The 24,206-nt window shown below is 47.7% G+C and overlaps 1 protein-coding gene across 1 annotated transcript in view; it reads left to right on the top strand.

The window, feature by feature from the left end:
* Positions 1-18,903, top strand: part of NBAS (NBAS subunit of NRZ tethering complex) — a 338,079-nt gene extending 319,176 nt beyond the window's left edge. The window contains exons 51-52 of the mRNA XM_040622888.1: positions 5,567-5,695; positions 18,486-18,903. Of these exons, the coding sequence (XP_040478822.1) occupies positions 5,567-5,695; positions 18,486-18,761 (405 nt within the window). The 3' untranslated portion in view covers positions 18,762-18,903. The remainder of the gene's footprint in view (positions 1-5,566; positions 5,696-18,485) is intronic.
* Positions 18,904-24,206: the final 5,303 nt, after the last annotated feature.

Below are 24,206 nucleotides of genomic sequence, written 5' to 3'. Positions count from 1 at the left end.
CTCAGCTGAGGAAACGTGACTTAGGGTCGCAAGCTGGGTAATGGTGACGACTGGCATCTGCTGGCACTCTCGGCCTCCCACTCCCACCATCTGGTTTAACCTTCGCCACCACCCGGAGGAGGCTCCTTGACCTTCATGTTTCAGCTGATGGAACAGAGGCTCTGAGAGCAAAGGTCCTGCTCCAGGTCACTAGGCAACAAATGGCGGACCCGGCCCCACATGGAGCTCTGCTTGAATGCTGGGAAAGTACATCCTTCCAGAGGAGCCACTCTTACTGCACTTGAGCTGTTTGCATGTGGAATGTCTGTTTTACGTAGTTGTGTAAGTTTTACTGTCATTTTCCCCCTTCCTCGGGCGCTTCTTCAAGAGTGCCCTGTAGTGTGTAAGGCCTAGGTTATCGGTGTTTTAGGTGGAAGAGAGTTAGGATCGCCATAATTACCTGGAGAAGTTAGTTTATTTCAGTAGCCTCATCAGTTTGGTTTTACTACAGTTAGGTCTGAGGCAGGAAATGTAAGTTAGCTAAGAACATGGCCGTGGCATCTTTGACCTTGACCACATACTGTTGGCTTCGTGATCAAGGTTCAGTAACAGTTATGTGTGTTAGCGTTCATCCCCCCGGCGATGGGTGATAACATCTGAATGTCCAAAGCAGTCGGAGCACTGTCAGCTTTGTATTTGAAGTTCAGGGGGCGACCTTCTAGGACACGGAGGGAAAAGTGTGTTGTTCTTTTTTATTGACTAATGAATAACAAGTGATGCTTTGCATTTGCTATTTTAAAAGAAGGAGTCCGTGATTAAATGAGAAGCTAAATAGCTGTAAAGATTCAGCTCCCCAATACGCTTTCACGGCCAGCTTGAGGCACTTTGACAAATATTTTATTTGCAATGGTCCTGCTTGATCCCAGAATCATCGGACCAGTGATTCCTGAGAGTTTTAGAGAAATCAGGATGGATAGCACAGTGCCTTACGCACGCGTCTATCAGAGTACTACTCACACACCACGGAGAGGGATCTCCTTGCCTCTCCTCTTCATTGGGACTGGGAGCACCTGAAGGGCAGGGGGCATGAGACATACAACAGCAGCACGAGCCGTGGCGAGGCATGGGATTGTACCATCCTCTTCCACACGGGGCCATACATGATCTGTGCTCATGAGGAAAGTACCATTCACTCCAGACCACTCTTTTCTGGCCTCTGGAACAGGGAGTTAGACTGTGTGATCTCCGAGGGGACTCTAGTTCTGAGTACTCCTCAAGGTCCCCAGGTCTTTGAGGAGGATGACCGGAGGCTCTCTGTTTAGGACTGCATCCGCAGCACACGACTCACGACTTTTCCATAGGTCCACAGTTCTCTTAGGGTGGGAGAGAGGTACTGGATTAAACCCCATTTTGAAGTAGGTCCTTATCACTTCTCTGTTCCAGTTTGATGAGACAAGAGGTAATTACTATCAAATGAGTTGTGTCGACACAGTGACTTTTGTTTATTTTTCCTTATGCTGCCTCAGTGCTGTCTTTTAACTGGGTACACGTAGATTTTTGTCTTAGAATGCCATGATTAAAGGAATCTTGCCAATGTTATGTACTATTTTTATTGATTGTTAACTGTGCTCAAATGTGAGTTAAAATTGTTACAAAGGAAGGAACATTGTAATTAAGAAATGGAAATGTCTTGTTAAGTTTATTTTACTGCATTTGGAAATTACACAGTCTAATTTCAGAACTGCATAATGTTTAATATCACCATGGTGGGAAAATTATCCATGACTCACTTTTTTGTAAGCCAGTACCTTTGGTTGCCTTACTCTATGGTTTATAAAGTACGTGTGCCTAACTGGCCAGGACAGGGTACTTAAAGGGACTTACCTTTTGCTTCTTCCACATTTCCCACCCCCCCCCCAACTAAGCTCCCATATTTAGAGATTCTTTTTGTTCTTCATGACTCTTGAGAAGGTCTTTATGTGANNNTCCTGCTGTTGTTCGTGGTACTCGTTTACTCCTGGTCATGCTGGTTTTGCTGATGGAAAATATTACCAGAAGGATAAAATCAATGTTGCTCATAGGTCGTATGTCCTACGGTCTTGTAAGTTCTGTATCCTTCTTCTTAGCTTGTATCCATGGCAGTATATGAAACATTCTCAGGAACAGGGGATATTCAGAATGAGAAATTGGTACAGAACAGATTCTTGGCATTTACAGATTTAAAATTCCCAAGTTCTAGGGGCACCTGGGTGGCACAGCGGTTAAGCGTCTGCCTTCGGCTCAGGGCGTGATCCCGGCGTTATGGGATCAAGCCCCACATCAGGCTCCTCTGCTATGAGCCTGCTTCTTCCTCTCCCACTTCCCCTGCTTGTGTTCCCTCTCTCGCTGGCTGTCTCTATCTCTGTCAAATAAATAAATAAAATCTTTAAAAAAAAAAAAAAATTCCCAAGTTCCAGCTCTTTATGGCCGACGCTGAAGATCCCGGATTCACAGGGCGCAGCGTGAACTCGAGTCACAGGGGCTGTGGGTCAGGCGAATGGGAGTTAGACCCCCAGCTGGTGAGCCTAACTATCTCCAGCCTCTAAATCTCAATATGATTGTTTTCTCTCACGGATGAGGTACTTTTGATAATGTCTGGAGTTTGATTTTCAGATCAGATGACACTCATCCCTGTGCACCTTGCCCAACACTCCTGCTGAAGGCCCTGCCACATCTTTGGGCACAGGCTACCCCAGAGTGAGCAGGAGGGCTGTGTAAGGACAGAAAGACCGTTGGTGGGCCGGTGCTACTTCCCTGACAACCGTCAGCCACAGGAACTGTGCCTCGGGGCATCACCATATATCACAGTCTGCAGGGTTCTGGCCTGGCTTTGGGCCCAGACGCACCTGTTCCTCTGCATTCAAGGCCTTTTGTTCTGTATCTTGATGGCTAGACACGTTTGAGCTGGGAAGGTGCCTATAGGGTGTTTTATGGTTCTCTTTGCTACTTCGACCTTTCTTAGAGCTCCCAAAATCCCTCTATAAATCTCCTGATAAACTGTCTTCTTGCAACAGAGGGGAAACTACCCAGAGAACCTAGTATAGTAGTTAAATATGGAGTATTTAGCCAGTAACTGTTAGCTGAGAGATAAAAAGTACTCAGTAGCTCAAAAAGCACTCCTCCATTCTTAGATGTCCTTGATTTTATCCTTCAGGTAATATTGTCCATCAGCAAAGCCATCATGGCCGTAAGTCAGCAAGTATCATGAGCAACAGCAGCCATGACATAAAGGCATTCTAAAGAGTCATGAAGGAAAAAAAAAAACCCCTCTAAATATGGGAACTTAGGGGACAGGAAACAGGGATGAAGGAAAAGGTAAGTCCCTGTAGTACCCTGTCCTGGACAGTTAGGCAAACATACTTCACCATCGTCTGTCCATTTTGCCTGCTCCAAAGTGTATCCAGGTTATTTTGATAAAAGTTGTCATTAAAGTTAAGGTCAACCAAGTGCTGTGCTTGGTCTAAATATCATGAAGTGCTGAGAAATACCTGTTTACCTATTACTGATAACTTCATGACGAGTAGATAGGAGAGCTGAGAGGGAATCGTATACAAATATTTTAAGGTATAGTATATACCAAGCAAGTTTGGAATATAGAGAAGGGAAAACATTCTTGCCCTCAAGTGAGGCAGAGGGACAAATGAATAATTACAAGAATGTAGGAAATATTTACGAAGTATAGTGGGAACGTAGGAGTCCCGGGCCTGGGAAACCAGAGGTGGCTTTGTAGGAGTTGGGGTTTTCCTGTGCCCTTTTCAGCAGAGGCTCCGAGAACCAACAGCAGTCCATCAGACAGAGAAGCAGCAGAGGTTAAGTCTTGTGCGCAGACCCAGACGTGTGCAGGAGCTCAGCACGTGCTGGCTGCTTCACCTCCAGGGCAATAGCCACGGGCCATGTGTGGTTATTAAAATTTAAACTTAAGGACAATTGAATAAAAATTTAAAAGCATGCCTCAGTTGCACTAGGCAAATCTCAAATGCTCACTAGCCGACACGCGGCTCCTGGCTGCCATGTGGGATAGCAGAGATCCAGAACATTCTGTGGTGGCCGGAAGGTCTCCTGGGCAGCGCTGTCTGAGAAACATGCAGGTGAGGGAGCGTTGCTGGGACGTTCCAGGAGGAGGAGGGCGACAGAAGCAAGTTGGTGCATGACAGCTGTGTGAAATTGTCATGTATGGGAGTTTGTATTTCATCCCCCCAAATATTCTCTGCAGGTTTTAGCATCCCAGATTACAAATCTGCATTTCTCTTTGGCCCAGATGCTCGGTTAGACTGCTCTGTATGACTGTGTGCTTTAGGGCACACAGAGCACTTTTCTGAGTTAGAATCCATGATGTTTGAAGTACACACTTTACAAACCTGTTACATTGCCGGTATTGATCATTTTCACACAGTGCGTGTAGAAGGACCTTCCAATGTGCAACTGAAGGCTTTGCTGATTTCCAGCAGAGACACAGTAAGGGGAAAGGTAAAAACACTACTGTGAGCGGAATACCAAAGAGGCCTTTATCCTGGGCTTTAAATAGGAGCTTCTTGTTTTATCTACGCTTGATAATAATGGAAAGAAATTATGAAAATGTCATAAATTTGAGTTTTTCTTCTCTGTCATGCTACGGTTGGAGTAGTACAGGAGAAAGATCAGTGCCATGGTGGCGGGGGTGGGTAGTGATTTCTCAGTTCTTTCAAAAACAACCCGTGCCTTGTATAATGTCTGGTCCTTGGTCCAGATGTTCTGTTCTTTATGTTATAGCTAGTTAGGGCACCGGGGGAGCATAGAGCTTGGCAGGGAGGAAGAGCTTGCAAATTTATTGTCTATTCTCTTATACTTTCATTGTGAAGGATTATCATTTGTTATCTTATATAAAAGTCTGCTCTCTGATGACAGGTTCAGCTAGGATAATAAAGCGCTGAGAATAAAATTCAAATGCATATGTGGAGATCCAAATACATTTTCATTTTTCTGGACCACAGATAGTTTTCATGAAACATTCAGTTCACCTTGACATTAGAATTATAAACAGGCTTTTAAATATTTAAGTTGCTGATTTTTCTTGTTGCAGAGGACTAGATATTATTGATAATATTAAGAATTGGTGATAATTTTTATCGTTTGTTAAGTGTCTAGTAGATGCTGAGCATTGTGTGTTATTATTCATTAACACTTATTCACACACACACACACACACACACACACAACTGCAAAGTAGGTATAATTACCTCCGTTTTGCTGGTGAGGAAGCTAGGGCTCCTGAGAGATTAGGAGAACAGAACACAGTCCTGTATCCAGGGGGCTACTAGGCAGCCATTACATGCAATAGCTGATGAATATCAGGTGAATATCTGCTAGCTCGGAAAGATGTTTACTCTCTATCGTGAAATGAAGGAAGCAGGTACCAAACACTAAATCAGTGTGGCCCGGGTGTGCTTCACACACGCACAGACACACAACACTCATACAAAAAGGTGTGGAGAGAGACCCCACCAGAATAGCGCCTGGGATACCGAGTGCCTCCTGCCTCCTCGCTCACAGTTTGTACTTGTGGTTTCAGGGTGTGAAGGAGCTGTGCTCGCTGCTGCTCAGCCAGTCCCTGCTGCTCCCAGCCCTGAAACTTCTCCTCGAGAGCCAGGAGGAGAGCCTTCGCGCTGTGGCGCTGGAGCACATCACCGCTATCGTCGAGGTATTCCTGGGGGATTGACTCTTGTTTGTGTTGCCGAGAAATGAATGCCTGTTGTCATTCTCATAAGTAATAGCCATGATTTATTTCAGACCATTTGATCTGCAATATTCTCTGACCCCAATAGTTCTTTCTGTTTTGTCTGAGAAGTAAATATTTGTTTATTTTATAAACATGGACTGAACTCCTCCCATGAACCAGACTCCGTGTGTATGTGCTGAGAATACAAATCTGAATAATGAAGCAGTTTCTCTAGAGAAGCCAGGGTATTCGTCCCTATAAGGAAATGTCAAAGCAGCCCAGGACTAGTGGACTTGTCCTTGCCACTTGAAATTTGGATCGAAGGAATTTGTCACTTCGGGCAGGCTTCTGTGCCTGGATGTAGGTGTCGGGTTACCCGCTAATTAAAGGTGAGGCGGGGGCTGCAGGTAATGTTTCCTGGCACCGTCTGAAATCTCAAGCTCTTTTCCTCTGGCAAACTAAGGTGCCATCGAAGCGGTGTCTTGGCTTGAGGAATGACATACTCAAGTCAAGGCCTGAGATTTCTCCCTCAAGGCTGCTTGTCTTGTTATCATGATTAAGGAAGAACTTTCACTTCCCTTTTAAAATTTTACACTTTGGGAATAGATAGCTCAGGGTTGTGTTTTAATGAATTTGTGTTGTATGATCTTTACCGAAACCCTTCTGTAGGGAGATCATTCTTTCATTTGAAGTTTTGTGAGTGTGTACACACACTGCACACACACACACTACACACACACACACACACAATTTCAGGTGTGTGGGTATACTCACGCATGTGAGTTTTTCACAAAAATGTAAGGGGATGTTTTCCAGGGACCTGAATGGGGAGGAGAATTCTAGAGCAGAAGGTACTTGCCAAACAAGACGGTGAAGAGATTTAATGACAATGGATACAGAAAGTTAGGTATATGGTTACAGAACGTAGACCATAATTGCATTTGGAAATAGTCATAATGAACAAAATGAGAAAAGTCTAATGTATTTATTTATTGAGATATATTTCTGAATTCTGTAAAGACTTTGTGACTACCCTTCATTATCACTGAAGATCGATCATAGCAGGGCCTCTCTGGAGACTAGACAGAAGTAGGGAGTTGGAGGGGACCCGTGTGCTGGTAGCCCCCCATCCATCTGTGCTAAAATAAACATTGCGTAACGTTGGGAATTTACAAGAAGCTAAGAATTACAGAGGATTTTTTTCCCCTTAGCCTATTTTTTTTTAATTATAAATCCAAGAAATCAGGAAGAAGGGGAAAACGGAAGAAAATCAGACTGCATATTTTCAGAGCTTTTTTTCCTCACCACCATTGTACACTGTGTTAGTGTCTCTGCTTAGGTATTTCCGCTAAATTTGCCATGGGCTTCTTCGAGAATAAAAGTGATGTATTATACATCACCTCTCCATATTCATCCTGCATAGAGCTCTCCATGTGGCCCTAAATTCCATAGGCAAGTGTATCAGTTGTCATTTTAAAGATTCTTCATCTCCAATGCATCTGTCAGACCTGCAGCTAGAACTGGGGCTCCCTAACTGCTAACTAGCTTTGCTACCCACCACCCGCCACAGACCCCCCCACGCCCTCTACGCGACCCCCCCATACACACACACACACACACACGCACACGCGCGCGCACACAGGCTATCAGAATAAGAAACCAAGTAGGAACCTTAACAGCGTCCAAGTCATTTTTAAACGGTGTTGATTCACCTCTGAACCACTTTGGTCTGATGTGCAGCGTTGTGCCAAAACTCCGTGGTTTTGAAATCGCCCTGCAGACTGTGAGTGCTTTCCTGGGGTTGTGATGATAACACCCAAAACCTCTGTGGCCTTCAGATGCAAAAATCAAAGCCAGAGGTGTCATTTGCTGAGATGAGTCACTTACCTGCCACTGAGACCCTCACCTGTGGGAATTGGGTAGTGAGACTTAACTGTAACTTCTCCGCCCTGGGATTGACTATTCCCATTAGGCTAACCCATCTGTGACCTTAAAATGTGTTCACAAAAATGCTGAGTATCTTCCGACCTGGTGCAGCCTCCAAAGAGCTACAGTTTGGCAGAGTTTTCCAGTCTTTAAATATTTTTAACTTTATTTTGAGATAATTTTAACTTCGCCTTCAATTGTAGGAAATAATGCAGCGAGATCTCTTATACCCTTTATCCAGTTTCCCCCAGCGGTAACATCTTGCATGGCTCCAGGGTGACGTTCTAACAGGACAGTAACATGGATGCAGTCTGCGGGCCTTACTCAGATTTCAGTCGTTTTACGCGCCCTCATTCGGGTGGGAGTCTGTGTGCGGTACTGTCACATGGAGATTTGTGTCACCCCCACTCGATCCCAGATCCAGAACAGTTCCATCCCGGGGATCCCTCGTGCGACCTTTATAGCCACAGCCACCCTCTCCCTCCCCGCCTCAGCAGTCTGTGGCAACTATTGACCTGTTCTCCGTCTCTGTCGCTTTGTCCTCTCAAGAATGCTAGATAAATGACATAAGGAATCACGTAGTTCATCCTTCCCTCCGAGCACCTTTAAAGGGTCGTGTGACACCTCTCTGAGGGAGGAGCTGCAGTGGCCTTTTTGTAGGACTCCTGACCAGCCGTTTTTATTTTATTTTATTACAAATTATTTTTTTCTGACTAGCTGTTTTTAAATCCTATGTGGTATTGCAGTGGAAAATATGTACATTTGCTTTTTTTTTTTTTTTTTGGTTTTATTTTGCTCGTCACTCTGTCCCTTAGTAGAGGGCCTGAGTTCATCAGTAACTTCAGTTTCCCCCTTACAGTTAGGGACGGGGGTTCCTGTGGACATAAAAAGAGAAAAACTTCCAGCACAGGGACTCCTCTGATAGGCAGCTGGTCCTGCACAGCGTGTGGCTCGAGGTGGAAAAACGCCCCCCCTTGCTCGCCGATCGCATGTGTTACTTCACTGTTCGTTGTCAGACGCTGACGGCTTCGTAAGTGTTGACAGCCGCTCGGATGTTGTGCACAAGTGCCGATGCCCGAGATCGTACCGGCCTCTCCCCCAGCAGCGGTACTCCTTGCCTTCTCTAAGCCCTGCTGACATTGCAGACCTCGAGTGTTGAGCATGGGACCTCTTACAAATGGCCAGCAGCCTCTTTCCTGAAGAAATAGAAAGTCTTTCTTAGAGATTATGTCGTTGATGAATCATTAAAACCCTGCGTGGTGCAGATCTTCTTCAGCTAACGACGGGGTTAACATCCCAATAAATCCATCGTAAGTTGAGAATATCGTAAGTCAGAAATGCATTTAATACACCTCACCTAGTCAGCATCGGAGCTTAGCCTCACCTGCCCCACACGGATCACTTCCATTAACCTACAGCAAAATCATCTAACGCAGACGCCTGTTTTATAATCAAGTATCGAATATCTCACGCAGTTTGTTGGATACTTCTCACTGAAGGAGAGACACAGAATGGCCGTATGGGTGCGAAAGGGGGGTCAGTGTATGGGGGGTTCACCCTCATGGTTGCGTGGCTGGTGGGGAGCTGTGGCTGCTGCCGCTGCCCAGCATCGTAAGAGGGGATCATACTGCGTGTGGCTAGTCCAGGAAAAGATCCAAAATCGAAATTCAAAGTGACGTTCCTACTGAACGCGTGTCGCTTGTGTGCCTTTGTAAAGTCGAAAAATCTCAAGTCGAAGTTAAGTCGGGCTTTCTGTCCATCAGCCTCAGTGAGGTTTGCGCTCACCTCCAAAACCTTACTCTCCAAGAAAGCTATTCCTGCTGCTGTGTTCAGATCTCCTCTCTGGAGTATTTCCTACAGGGTAAAACTCGTCACTCACCAGAGTAAGCAGACGTCGATCCGTCATGGTTCCCTGTACTGAGTAGTAGTTCCAGGATTTGTGCTGTGTCTGCCTTGACGGCTTGCTTCCTTCTCTTTAGTACTGCTCAGTGCCTCGGCCTGCAGCCTGCCTCTCAGGGTCTGTCCTGGACCACCATGCCTGGTGGGAGAACAATTCAGGGTCACAGAGGAAGGGTATAAGACCTTATCAGTCTACGTAAGCATTTCTCTCTGAAGCTCATAATAACTACCATCTTTCTGGGTCCAGCTCTTGGCCAGGCATGGTGGTAGGCACGTCCCCACTTTCTCTTCTTAACAATCTTGTGAGAAGATCGCCTTCTAGTTTCACAGATGAAAACACGGAGACCCCGGGCTCATCCAGCTGGTAGCAGCTGGCGTTGAAACTGAAACCCTGGCCCCAACATTCAGAGCCTGCACTCAACCGTGCCGTTCCTTTTAGCGTAACAGGGTTCTCTCTGGAAAGGGTTCTCTCAGCAGAGAAATGAAATTGCTGCAAGCATCTGAGTCATATTAGCTCTGAAAGAGACTCGGGCAGAGCTAGTCTAACAACTTGCCCACCACAGGGCTTCCTTTCTCAGACCCGCTCAGACACCGAGGTCCTGGGCAAGCACTGCGGGGGATCGGGAGCTCACCACCTCCCAGGGTGCTCCCTGCCGGTTTTTGATAAAGCTCGTGGTAAGAGAGCACCTCCAGACAAAGCTCACCTTCGTCTCGAACATGTTGTTCTTAGCCCCGCCCGATGGACTTGCGGGATTAGTTGCCTGCGTGGAGAGTCGCCCACGCTTTAGTATTGGTGATTCTCGTTCTCTTTCGTCTCGCCTTGAAGGCCCAGGAACCTACCAACATAACTTACAGGGCACCTGTGTCTGGGTTGGAGGGAGAGGCTTCAAGATTCTCAGAAATGCATCTTTACATTAATGTCGTTATAGAGAACCAAGAAACCTCCCTTTCTTTGTCCTGTCTGTAACTCTATCCAGGTTTCCAACTAGTACCTCCTTAGTGAGAGTCTCTTCCACTCTGGAGGGCTCCCTCCATACTGCCTTCTCACACAGTTCTTAGCTGGATACCTCTGGTGACAGGCAGCTCACTCCCTGTAGGTTAATCTCTTCGATTTCTAGGCTGCACTTACAGTGGACAGCCTGGTACTGGGTGCAGGAGTGAGGAGTGGGCAGGATGCTTGTGAAGATGAAGTAAAATAAATTCGTATGTTCCAAGGAATTATGGGGAGATTCACATGTGAAACAACAGCATAAGAAATGAAAGTAGGAAGGGAGGTGGGTACAGAGTGTGGAACCAACCAGACTCAGGGCCCTCAATGCAGCATTTGCTGTGGTCATAGAGGTGATCAAGCTTGGTGTTTCGACGATTCTCTTCCGTTGTTAGAGCACAAGTTAGATGATTTGTCCTCGTTTTGGTTTCAGAAGAGGTATGCTGTTAAATTCCGTGCCGGGAGAGGGACTGGTGCTTCCACCGAGAAGTGGAGTCTGGATATCATTCAAATAAACAGAATACAGAAGAAAGCCTGTGGGCGATTTTCTTATCCAAGTATACAATTGTGCTGCCCTTTTATTTTTCTGCCCTTGTAGTTGGTGTTTAATAACTTTTATTAGTAGCAGTATGTGTAAAAATGAGACAAATATCCTGTCCTCAAGTAAACAGTGAAATAATATTAAATAATCTTATTTAAAGTAATTGGAATGAGGCCCTGCATACATTATGCGACTGGAATTTCAGCTTACCTCATTACTATAATTACTCTTCGTTTGGTATAGATCCATAAAATCAAAGATTTTAATTCAGAGAAGGTTCATTACCTGTTGTGGAAACCGGAATTAAGCAGATAACATTTTAATGACTTGGAAGACAGTAGCACTTTGTGCTTTAATAGATTTTTTTCCCAAGATCTGCAAAGTTTCATTTATTCTCAAAAATTAATTACTGACAGAAGAAATAATCAGTGACCGAGATAGCAAGCGTTACCCATTTTATGATATGGGCACACCCTCCCCTTCTAGAACGTGCTTCATGCCTAATTTTTTGGGCTGTAATAACTTCGGCCATCTACTGAACTTGAACTCTGCACCAGGCATTGTGCTGGGCACTTAAAAGCATAGGTTATCGCAGCCCCTAGAGACGGTCTGTTTTTCAGATGTAGAATCTGGGGCCCAGAGAGATTGTCCTTAACAAGGTCACACAGCTGTTCAGCAAAGAAACCAGGATAAGAAATTGGTCTCTAGCCCAAAGTCTGTCTTCTCTTCCCAAGACCAGACTGCCTTTCACTCGAATTCAAAGTTATTCAATCAGAGGAATTAAATCAACTAATCCTCCTGGACTTGTTTCATATTTATTTCAAACATCCAGCTGAGTCCAGAAATGATAGAACATATTTTTTCCTCAAGCTCTGAAAGCACCAGTCAAGCAAATGTCAGTGATGTGTGTTTTTCCATAGACTATATACTGAAGTAAGTATTGATCAATTAAAAAGTTACATATTTTTGAAAGTCAGAAAAAAATGTGTGTATATATATATATATACACATCAGATATATATATCAGATCCTTTGAAGAATTATAACTTCTAAGCTTTAAAGCCATAGGAAAAAAAATCATAAAGGAATAATTCTTTTCCTGATAATGTAAAAATTTAAAACTTCTGTAAAACAACAAATAAAACAGAATTTCAAACAGTTAGAATGTTCACTATAACTAAAATCAGGGATGATATTTAAGTTGTACAAAGAACTCTTTCACACGTAAAGAACGATGTAACAACTCTAGTAAAGGAGCAAAGGATTTGATGCTTCCCACAAGAAAAAATAAAAATGATAGGAAATAGCATGGCAAAAAATGGTCCTTGCAAATAAACATTCAGATTATAGCATCCTAGAAGTATCATTATGTATCTCCTAAATTAGCAAAATAATTTTGTTTTCAAAATAATAACCACCAAAGCTGAGGCGTTTACAGTGAAACTGACACACTCTTCCACGGGTGCTCCTCCCGTAAACTGGACGGTTGACTTTACTATGGCTGCGCTCGCATTCACGTCCAGGCCCCAAAAGGCTTCAGGTCCTCTTTCTCATGTATTAGTGTGCGTGGGCTGTGGTAACAAAGCACCAGGGACTGGGCAACTCAAATCACAGAAATTTACTGTCCCCGGGTTATGGAGGCCGAAGTCCAAGATGTCAGCAGGATTGATTTCTCCTGAGGCCTCTCTCCTTGGCTTGCAGACGGCCACCTTCGCCCAGCGTCCTCACAGGGTTGCCCCTTGGTCTACGTGTGTGTTCTCTCCTCTTTATAAGGACACCAGTCAGATTGGATTAAGATCCACCCACCTGACTCGTTAAACCTAATTGCCTCTATAATGGCTCTTTATCCAAGTGTAGTCACATTCTCAGGCCTTGGGGGTGAGGACCCCACATGGGAACGGGGGTGGGGGGGCACAGTTTGTCCCGGAACACCCCGGTAATGCCTCTCTAGTAATTCATCCCTCGGGAGTGAGTCCAAGAAAGCACATTCATAAAAAAATTCATTGGTAGTACTTCAATAATATCAAACATTGAAAACCAGCTGAAATATTCCTAACAAGAGAAGTTAAATAACTGTTATCCCCACTCAGTAGACTATTTTGTACCATTACAATTTTTAAGAATGAAAACTGTAAAAACATTAAAATTTTTTTAACATATCATGAGTAAAGTAGACTGCAAATACCGTATGATTGTGAAAAAAATCTGTGCACATGGAGAATTACTGGAGAAGAAAGGAGGAAAAAGTAATTTTCTGGTGGTCCACATATCGATGATTTGTTTTTTCAAACTATTTTTACTTTTTTTATTTTTAAATTTCAAAAAGGAAAATAAAGTAGGTTAAGAGTAATGGGTGGTAAGACAGTACCAGACTTGTAGTGCCTTAAATTAGAATTTTGGTCAAAAACAAGAATGAAGAAAAGTTGAGGCTTAACCAATTACTTTGGCGACTCAGCAGTGAGGCAGTCGGACCCGGGAAGGCTTGGGCGCTAGGCGCTCTGCTCTGCGGAGGAGGACCACCCAGCCGGCCTTGGCGCCCCTGAGGCAGGAGGCCTGGTGTGGGGAGAGAAGCAGTTTTGGCGCTCAGTGACCTCGGGCAATCCATCTCTTCTCTGACCCTCAGGCTCCTCTTCTTTAAAATGCAGTTTTTGGAACAAGTCCCCACAAAGCCCATCTTTCTTTCTGTATTCTTTCATTTTCTACTGTGTCCCAAATATGCCCAAAATAATGGTGCAGTATTTTCCTTGTGCGTGACAATTATAAAGTATACTCTGGCCTTTCTGTACCTTTTGCAAAGAGCTGGAACCTGGTGCAAGGTCAGAGAAAGGAAATAAGCTCAGCCACTTCCATTTTCTCAGCACCTGATCACAGGATGCTAAACCAAAATTCCGCCCCCCCCCCCCAACCTTGGCCCGGCCACTGCCCAGCTCAGTGGAGGTCAGCGATCTCGGACTCTGCCTTTCCTGAGGGATCCTATGGCGGGGCCAAAGGGGAAGTTCTGTATCTGATTTCCACGACTTCTGCCTTAGGCTTTCTTAGCCACGGGAGTACATAGAGAGCTTTTAGAGGGCGGTCGCCTCCCCTGTCCCTGCCCGCCTGCCGTGGACTCCCACCCCGCCAGCGCAGGCAGCTCTCTGGGAGGCTGGGCGCATCCAGAGGAAACCGACCTTACGGATGCCCTGCACCGGAGCAAAGCAAACAGAAGACGGGAGTGAGAGGAGCAGCAGCCGCAGGCATTGACAGAACCCCTGTCTGTTCCTCGAGCTGGAAAAATCCATCACTCCCTTTCTCGGAGACTTTCAGGCCCCCGAAGGGAGGGCTCGTGAGTAAACAGAATAATAAAGGTGTCCTAGCCTTGAAGACTTATTCAGGGCCGCAAAGAAGGTATTGCCCTGCAGTGTTTGGATGCTGAGCCTTTTATGTGTACATTTTATCAAACATTTGCCTGGAGCATCCTGGCACACATTGTGTTCCCTCCTAGAGGGCTAGGTGGAAGGATTCTTTCTTTTTAAGGGCGAACTGAACAATCACACGCACAGTAACTCAGGCGCCCTGTCTGTGCGTGTGCGCATGCGTGCGGGGAGGCAGCTGCGTACCGGGGAGGGGTGAGAGCGGTAGGGTTATTCATTCACCCACGGATTCATCCCACGCGTCTTGCCGAGCCCCTAGCATGTGGCTAACACTATTCTGGCCCTTGGGGATGCAGGGGTAAACAAAGAAAAGATCTGGGCCCTAGAGGAGGCCATATTCTGGAAGCGAACAAACTGGACAAGTAAACTAGGCCAGGCTGAGGGCTGCTAGTCCCCCTCGCCAGTTAGCAGCCACGTGGCATTCGGCACGTGACTTTGACCTCACTGGATGGGTTTCTTCATTCCTCAAATGAGATAATAGCGGTCTTAAAGGGGTGCTTTAGGGTTGAGACAAAGTCCTAGGTGGCACATGGGCAGCCGACCCCGTAAGTGTAGACATGGTGATGGTGGGGGCAGCACCTGCATGGGGTCAAGGTTCTCGTCCCCTCACTATGAAGCGGGAGGAGGAGGAGGGAAGCCGGAAGGCAAGAAGATGCACCGAACCCCTCAGCAGCCCCCGGTGGGAGTGTTGAAAGCACCCATGCCCCTTGCTGCAGAAAAGCTGGTCCTTCCTACCACTTTCCCCTCCTACCATCTAGCCTCTAAAAACGAAAAAGAACAAAAGCTCCTAAATTGAGTTCAACTCAAGTGTCTTCCTGAGCCAAAGGTGGGGGAGCTGCATGTGCGCGGGCTGACAGAGGGAGAGGCCCAGGGTTGGCAGAGTCCCTGCAATTCTAGAATCCTGCTCTATTCAGATTCTCTGCAGAGAGAGCGTTCTTATCATATGCTTGCACGGTTTATAAAAATGTGACAACGTTCAGTAATGTAGGATCGTTCAGCCGTGTAGCAAATGTTGATTAAACTGGATGCTGGACTAGAAGGAGGCTCAAACCTCTGTACCCTCAAGAAGCCCCCAGTCTGGTGGGGGAGACAGGCCTCCAGGTGACGACCACGTGAGGAGCGTATATAAACGGCCACGGAGGGTGGAGGAAGGAGGAATCAGCGTAGCCGAGGGATTTAGGGAAAATGTCATCCCAAAGATGGCCTTGAGTCGACGTTTATGTTGGTTTTAAAGGATCGCTAGGTTGCAGGAAGGATAGATGCTCTCTGACAATGGACAGTAATTCCTGTTTCCAGAACTGCTTTTGTTTTAATTCTTGAAGTTAGTGGATACAGTTGACCTCATCTTCAGTAGCCTTTCCTTCTTGTCACAGAACATGCGGGAAGACCACACTGCGTTCAGTTGTATAACGTAGTTGGTCTACACATGAGTTAATTGGCTTTGAATGGCACATTATTTCTGAGGTTCCTACAACCAAAACTACTAAAAATGCACAGTGACATTAAGAAGAACCATCATGAAGCTGTTTTGTGACACCCCGATGTAAATGAGGGGCTCACAGGTTTTTTGTTTTGTTTTGTTTTTTTAATGATTTTTTATTATATTATGTTGGTCACCATACAGTACATCCCTGGTTTCTGATGTAAAGCTCGATGATTCATTAGTTGCGTATAACACCGAGTGCACCATGCAATACGTGCCCTCCTTACTACCCATCACCGGTCTATCCCATTCCCCCACCCCCTCCCCTCTGAGGCCCTCAGTTTGTTTCTCATAGTCCATAGTCTCTCATGTTTCATTCCCCCTTCTGATTACCCCCCCTTTCTTTATCCCTTTCTTCCCCTACTGATCATCCTAGTTCTTATGTTCCATAGATGAGAGAAATCATAAGATAATTGTCTTTCTCTGCTTGACTTATTTCACTTAGCATTATCTCCTCCAGTGCCGTCCATGTTGCAGCAAATGTTGAGAATTCATTCTTTCTGATAGCTGAGTAATATTCCATTGTATATACGGACCACAACTTCTTAAACCAGTCATCTGTTGAAGGGCATCTCGGCTCCTTCCACGATTTAGCTATTGTGGACAGAGCTGCTATGAACATTGGGGTGCATATGGCCCTTCTCTTCACTACGTCTGTATCTTTGGGGTAAACACCCAGTAGTGCAATGGCTGGATCATAGGGTAGCTCAATTTTTAACTTTTTAAGGGACCTCCACACTGTTTTCCAGAGTGGCTGTACCAACTTGCATTCCCACCAACAATGTAGGAGGGATCCCCTTTCTCCACATCCTCTCCAATAATTGTTGTTTCTTGCCTTGTCTATTTTTGCCATTCTAACTGGCGTAAGGTGGTATCTCAGTGTGGTTTTGATTTGAATTTCCCTGATGGCTAATGATTTTGAACTTTTTTTCATGTGTCTGTTAGCCATTTGTATGTCTTCATTGGAAAAGTGTCTGTTCATATCTTCTGCCCATTTTATGATTTGTTTATTTGTTTCTCGCGTATTGAGTTTGAGAAGTTCTTTGTAGATCTTGGATACCAGTCCTTTATCTGTAGTGTCATTTGCAAATATATTCTCCCATTCCGTGGGCTGCCTCTTAGTTTTTTTGACTGTTTCCTTGGCTGTGCAGAAGCTTTTTATCTTGATGAAGTCCCACAAGTTCATTTTATCTTTTGTTTCTCTTGCCTTTGGAGATGTGTCATGAAAAAGGTTGCTTTGGCCGATGTCGTAGAGGTTGCTGCCTATGTTCTCCTCTAGAATTTTGATGGATTCCTGTCTCACATCGAGGTCTTTCATCCATTTGGAGTTTATCTTTGTGTATGGTGTGAGAGAGTGGTCAAGTTTCATTCTTTTGCATGTAGCTGTCCAGTTTTCCCAGCACCATTTATTGAAGAGACTGTCTTTTTTCCACCGGATGTTTTTTCCTGCTTTGTCAAAGATTAGTTGGAGGGGCTCAGAGTTTTGAGTGTGATTAACATTGACTTGATTCCTTACAAAAAAATATAGACAATAATATTAAATAGAAAAGCATAAGCTAAGTGTCAGAGCCATGGAAAACCATACAGAGACTAAGCAGATAAGATGAGAGAAGAAACACAAAGGATATCCAAGCTGAAAGAGCCGGTAAAACGGGCCCCATTACATTGGTCTCCAAAACTACATAAAAATGTCTTAAAGGGGAGCCTGGGGGCTCAATCGGTTGAGCTTCCAGCTCTTGATTTCAGCTCAAGTCATGATCTCGGGGTCCTGAGATCGAACCCCACATCGGGCTCTGTGCTCAGCGTGGAATCTGCTTGAAGATTCTCTCTCCCTTGACCCCCCCCCATGGGTTTCCACGCTCAAGCTCTCTCTTTTCCTCTAAAATAAATCTTTTCTAAAAAAACTTAAAAAGGTACGTTTGGTACTGAGCTTTCTAGAGGCTGAAGCAAGAATAGCCTACAGCCCTCCTGTCCGTGACCCTATTTCCGTCAGTGGGGTTGATGGATATGGGTCTACGTACAAGAGAGGTTTGGGGTTCCGGGACATGGACCATGGTGAAACAATGAGCTGGTAAATGCCGCTGTTGAAAGCCCAGGCTTTGAAGTCGAGACTGACCTAGATACAGCTCCTGTCCCCACTCCCTGACCTGCCACGATGTGAGGCAAAGCCCTTACCCCTCCTTTCCCTCCCCTGTGACTGTTCAGGTCGAATCGGGACAAGTCGGGGAGGTAAGACGTGCACACGGTTGGCAGTTTCTGGCGCTCCATATTTGGTAGCTGTTGCCGTGACTCGGGGTTCTTGCTACGTGGCCGTGTCTGACGCTGCAGGGGAGCCGTGTGCGAGCCCGTGTGTGTGATGGCAGAGACCGTCTCCGGCGTGAGCACCGTTACTCCAGGCGAGGGGGTTCAGGACGTCGAAGGCGGAAAGGCAGTGTGTAGCAGCCAGCGGAGGGCGTGCGTGGTGAGTCCGCTGGCGAGAATTGGGCAAGGCCACGCTCACATTTTGCCTGTCTCCTTTCTTCAAGGTGAATGACTCAAACTGTGACCAAGAGCTTCTGTCCCTGCTCCTGGACGCCAGGCTGCTGGTGAAGTGCATCTCCACTCCCTTCTACCCACATATCATTGAGCACCTCTTGGCCAGCCCGCGGCGCGGGCCCTGGGATGCGGAGGGGCTGGCCAGACACCTGCGCGAGGCCGGCCACGAGGCCGAGGCGGGGTCGCTCCTCCTGGCCGTGAGAGGCACGCACCGGGCCTTGCGAACCTTCAGCGCGGCGCTCAGCGCGGGGCAGCACTGGGTGTGAGCCTGGCCCGGCGTGGCCACGGTTCCTCAGCCACCCGGTGGGAAGGAGCCCCAGACTGAGTCCTGTTCCACAAGCGTCACGTGTACCTGTCGACTGTTCCCAGTGGTTCCAACAAACTGCAAATAAAGCTGTACATAAGCGACGAGCGCCGTTTACACTTTTTCCTTCTTGCGGGGACTGGTTAGCGTACTTTCTCACTAAGAGAGACTTGACTCTTCGTCTTTATTTGAACTGCCTTTTCTGGATAGAACACAGTGAATGAAGACATCTTGGATGGGTGGGGGGTAAGCTGCGTTTGAAAGGGGGCGTGTGTGTGGAACGGTTCGTGGTGGGAGCGGATGTCCTAGGACGGAGGGAGGCTGTCTCGAGTCGGCGGTGCGGTTTTGCTCAAAGTACTCACTGCTCTGAACCTTCGTCAGTCCGTGTAAAGTGCGGGTTGTATTTATGTCACAAGTTGTTGAGTTACGTGAGGTTGTGTGTGTGAGGCTCTGTGAGATACGTAGTGGGGGCCCAAGACATGTTACTTCCTCCCCGCTCATTAGTGTTATGGTACGTGATTCACGATTGTGAGGCCACAGCCAGATCGTACGAGCACATGAGGTGCCTACTGAATTCAGGGTCCCCACACTTACCAACATCACCGTACTAAGGTGGGCAAAGTTGCATATGTGGAATCTAGATAACCAGCAGGGTGGGCTACCAGAGCCGCTGTGGGCACTTATCCTCCTGGGGGGTCACTACTTTGCATGTAGCCCATCACAGCAAGGGCGTGGATGGCAGCACCGTCAGGAAAACCAACACAGAAGGGGTGTCCCCTGCGCAGGGGTGTGAGGACCCTGATGCATGACTCACTGGCACTTGCTTCCGTGGCAGAAGTGGGTGCTCGAAGGTGGAGGCTCAGAATGGAAGTTCTGGACTTTGCTCTCGTGAGAGCCGGACACCAGATTCAAGCCCCAGCAGTGGTCTGGGCAGCAGCTAGTCGGGCCCACCCTCTACGAATAACATCGATTTTCCTTACAGTCCATGCCATTCTCATCATCACTGGCTTCACTCATTTCTACTCCTATGGGGATAGCTACAGAATGCTTGAACAAAAAAAATTTTTTTTCACCATCTTTGGACAAGATTTCTCGGCCTCATAGCTCACGGCTTCATAGCCCACTCCTCTGACTTCTGACCAGTTGTCTACCCCTGGACTGAGTTCCTTGTCCAAACCTTTGGTAGTGCCCAGAATTTGGGAATGGCTTACACAAGCCTCTAAAAAGCTGTCAGAGGAAAGGGGTCAACATTTTTCTCACCAATTAGGTAACACCTGTGCAGAGAGACCCACAAGGCCAGAAAGGCCTTCCTCGATCTCTGAGGACACCAGCTGTACCAGATGGCCTTGACCGAGCCACTCCCAGGAAGCATGCCTACTGGTCACTTGGGTTTTCTCTAACCTCACAGCTACCTTCCATCATTTCGGGTGAGGAAAACATAAAGTGAGCAGTATTCTGAGATAACATAGTCCATTTTAATGGGATCCATCCAGAAATGTTTTTCTTCAAATTGCAGAATTATAGGCCTAAGGCCCAGAATAACACCCTGACTCTCTAGATAAATAAACCAAGGGCCAGAGGGCTGAAGTGACTTGCTCAAGGCCAGTGGCGAATTGTGGGTCTCCACTGTGCCATGCTTACGTGGAAGGGAGTCCTTCATATAAACTACATTTCTCTGATCGGTCTCATGTCCTCACCGGAAGCCACATTTGCAAAGTTTGAGCAGTTTCTATGGAAGAAAAAAAAAGGAAGAAGGAAGAGGAATACATTCCAGATTCATACCAGGTGCATAAATGCTCCAGAAGATTGAGTCGGTCTTTGTGCTGGTATTTAGAATGTTGACCATAAACGTTAAAGATGTGAGCTAATCTGATGTCTTTGTTGCTGTAAAAGCCCCTAACAGTTATCTCAAGACTTTCTCTTTGAAAACAAAGCAGAGTAAGAGAGGGCTGCACTGGGCCTCACTCGCAGTCACCCTTCAGAGCGCGGCTTGCCTGGAGAGTGGACCCCGGGGTGGGCAGAGGAGGGAGTGGGCCTCTGGTATCTGACGGCAGGTCACCTCATCCCTCAGCCTCTGTTCTTACGCATCAGGAGGGCTAATCCTGCCTTCCAGATCCGTGCAGTTCAACAAGGTCGTGCTGCTGCCTCGCGCCCCCCCGGGTCTCGTCTCCCTCACCGGTGCCGGGCCCTGCTTCCGCAGAGGGAATTCCCCACCCCAAACAGACCCCAAGCTTGAACTGCATGAGCTCATTTCATCCTCACTGATAATCCTATAAGGACACGAGGTGCAGAGAGAGTAAGTAGTTCTCCCAACACAAAGCTAGAAGTAATGGAACTGCAGGGCCGTGGGAGGCGGTCTGACTCAAAACCACGTGGAGTCTTTCCAGCTGCCTGCTGGTATCCCAGCCTTTTCGAGAGCTCGGATACCGAAATGTCCAGACTCCCCCACTTCCCACACAATACCAGGGGCCTTTGTTCAGACGTTCCCTAGCATTCCACGTTTCCCAAAATGTGCCCATGGCTTTGACAACCATGAATGTTCTCTGTAGACAATTACAGCATCACTCAGCTTACTAAAAAGAGGACAAGTTGAGGACCTGAAGTGCTAATATGCACCTGCAAGGTCATCGGGACCTGGGGTTAACGATCACAGCTGCGTATTAGAATCACCTGAGGAAAATTTAAAATCTACTGATGCTGAGCCCCCTCACCCCCCCACCCTGACCAGTGAGAATGATCTAGGGGTGAGGCCTCAAGCTGGGGAACCAGACTGATGTCACTGGCTCCTTGTCTCTTGTTGCCCATGTCTCTGGCCACTTGCCTTGCACTCGGAAGCAGACAAGGAACGTGCAGGATCTAACCCTGGCCTGTCTGTCCATCCAGCCCCACTCTGGAAAGGCGGGCTGGGACCAGAGGGGCTGGAGCTCTCAGTCTGGGAGGGCCGGCCCTGCCTACCCGTCCCCGGGCCCTCACGTGCCAGGGTGAGCAGGAGCCTCCTTTCATTAGTAGAGGAATGCAAAGGCCCCTCGCTTATTTAACCCGCAGCTAAATTTAGATCTGGCGTGGAGGCAGCCCGAGTCTGGGGGCTCCGTGTCGGAAAGGCACCGCCTGTGGGACGCTAAGCTTCCCCTTGAAAACTGGGTCTTCTCTTTTTGGAAAGGAAACTCATTACGGTAAATGTAGCAGGAGAGGATTCAAATGCAGCGCTGCCCCATTCTTTGGAGAGAGGCGGCATCTTGCACGGGTTACTCTGAACACAGCAGCTCCGTGCTCTCATTGAGCTCCAACGGTTGGGACTCCGTATCACTTCCTAATAACTTTAAACTCATCATCAAACTGAGATGGCTTAGAAAATGAGAAAATAGGAAAATAGACTCACGGGTGTTTGGGTCTTGAAGAGAAGTAAAGGGAGCATCTTGTGCAAGCAGCCATGCCGTGGGCTCTCTCTCCTCTGACCGTGGGAGACACGAGAAGCGAGGCTTGGTCTTCCGCGGTCCCGATGGCTCTCGAGCCTGACGCTGCAGATCCCAGAGCTGTGGCATCGGACCCCCACTCGGGGCTGGGAGCCAGCAGGGAGCACAGCAGACTGGTTGGACTACAATGTAAACTCGGTTCTGAGGGTGGTGGTGAAGGACTGGAGTGTGAGTCTCTCCTCTCCGGTGGTGAGTTCTGGAAGGGCACCTCAGGGCACAAGGGGCAGACCTCAGAAACCAAGGCCTCCACAACCATCAGGCAGCGAGGGAAGCTGTAGGAGGTATGACAGAGATGGCCCTGGAGCGGTTCTAGAGGCAGGGCTCTCCCGCCAAGGGGAAGGGCCCGGATTGGCATTTTCACTCAGCAGGAGGCCGCCCTTCGCCTGATGGAATTCGGGTCTGGAAGAGCCACAGGCCTACTGCTGAGACAGCGTGGCTGAGGACAAAGCCCTGGGCTGGAGCCGGGATCTGAGTTGGAGGGCCAGCCTGGCTAATCTGTGACTCTGGGCAATGTCACTTGGTGGCTTTCTCTGTGTCCTGACGACACCACTCCGCTATTGTAAGGCCCAGCTTCAGCGGAGAGTGCTCCCCGTGGGGCCTCGGGGATGGGGAGGAGAGGTCCGTCTGCACAGGCGGGGGCAGGGAGTGGTCTCCGAGACCCCCAGTGACCTCCCTAAGCTCCTCTACTGCTCTGGGCACCTGAAGGGTCACAGACCCCCCACCACGCCTGAGCCGGGCTGTTGGCAAAGCTGTCAGGATGCTCGGAATGCTGGTCATTCTGGGAGGAGGAAGGTGGCCACTCTGTCTACAAACCAGGACCCTGGAAGGGGCATCCCAGTGTCTGAGGAACGTGGCTGGGCTTGAGCCACATGGATCGGCTGCCTCTTCAAGTTCCCTCAGCCGGTGGCCCAGGTGCAGGGGTGAGGCCGCCCTGTCCCTGAGACAGAAGCACCACACAAATGCCACTCATTTCTCTCTTAGAAAAGAAATTGTCTCTTCTGGGCACTTGAACATCTCCAGTGTCGAGTGTTTTCGACGCTGCCTGTGGCACCCAGTGTTCTCCCTCCCGTGTTTTGCTTCCCTTGCCCTCTGTTCCTTCAAGTGAGCCCTACTGTTTCCATCTTCTGCCTGGAGCCTGACAAGGCCTCTCCGGTCTGATAAACGCGCTTGTAGCCCATTCTTTACATCTCCTTTGTTTTAGCCAGAAGAATTTTGCTCTTTGCTACTACTAGCATTAAAAATAAGAGAAGGACCAATTTATTGAGCACCTATGTGTGTGCAAGATCTCTCATATCCGTGCACACTCAGCCGTGAACCGCTCCGGCAAAGCAAGTAGATCCTGTCCCCATGTATGCACGAGAAGAGCAACTTGCCCAAGGTCGTCCTATCAGGGAGGGTCGGGAGCCATCCCACCAGTCGGATTCCAAAGCCTAAGGCTTGTGTGACTCCCTACTCCTTGAGAATTCTGGCTTCATCCAGGATCTGTTGGGCAACGGAGACGTCCTCTGAGCCCTTCGTGATCACTTCTTACTAAAGTGGCAGCTTTTACCCACCTGTCCTAGAGAAGGGTTTAGAGAAAAGACCTTCTCAGTCTGGGGACCCCCACACAGCTGGTAGAAAGTACCTAAGAGTAAATGGGATGAGGTTGGTTTCCTTGTGAGGGAGCAAGAAATCCTTCTTGAGGATGGGAGGGATCCCTGGGGGTCCTCTGGTGCCTCCACCCAGCCGCCCCCGCTGGGAGCCCTTCCTCAGCGCCTCTGACAGGTGTCCAGGCTCTGCCAGAGGGTGTCTCGCAGAGCAGCTTGTCCCAGGAGCGGCAGCTGTGGTTGTTGGCAAGTCCCACTGTTCATCGCAGGCACGGGCTGCCTCCTGAGCCCTCTGCTGCATTCCTCGGGCATGCCGGGGTGTCGGGGGACCTGGCGGTGAGACTGGCG

Source organism: Ursus maritimus, unplaced genomic scaffold, assembly GCF_017311325.1.
Source record: "Ursus maritimus isolate PB19 unplaced genomic scaffold, ASM1731132v1 scaffold_6, whole genome shotgun sequence".
In the NCBI taxonomy this organism is placed as follows: domain Eukaryota; kingdom Metazoa; phylum Chordata; class Mammalia; order Carnivora; family Ursidae; genus Ursus; species Ursus maritimus.
Note: the sequence above shows the minus strand (reverse complement) of the source record. Positions and strands in the feature narration are given on the sequence as shown.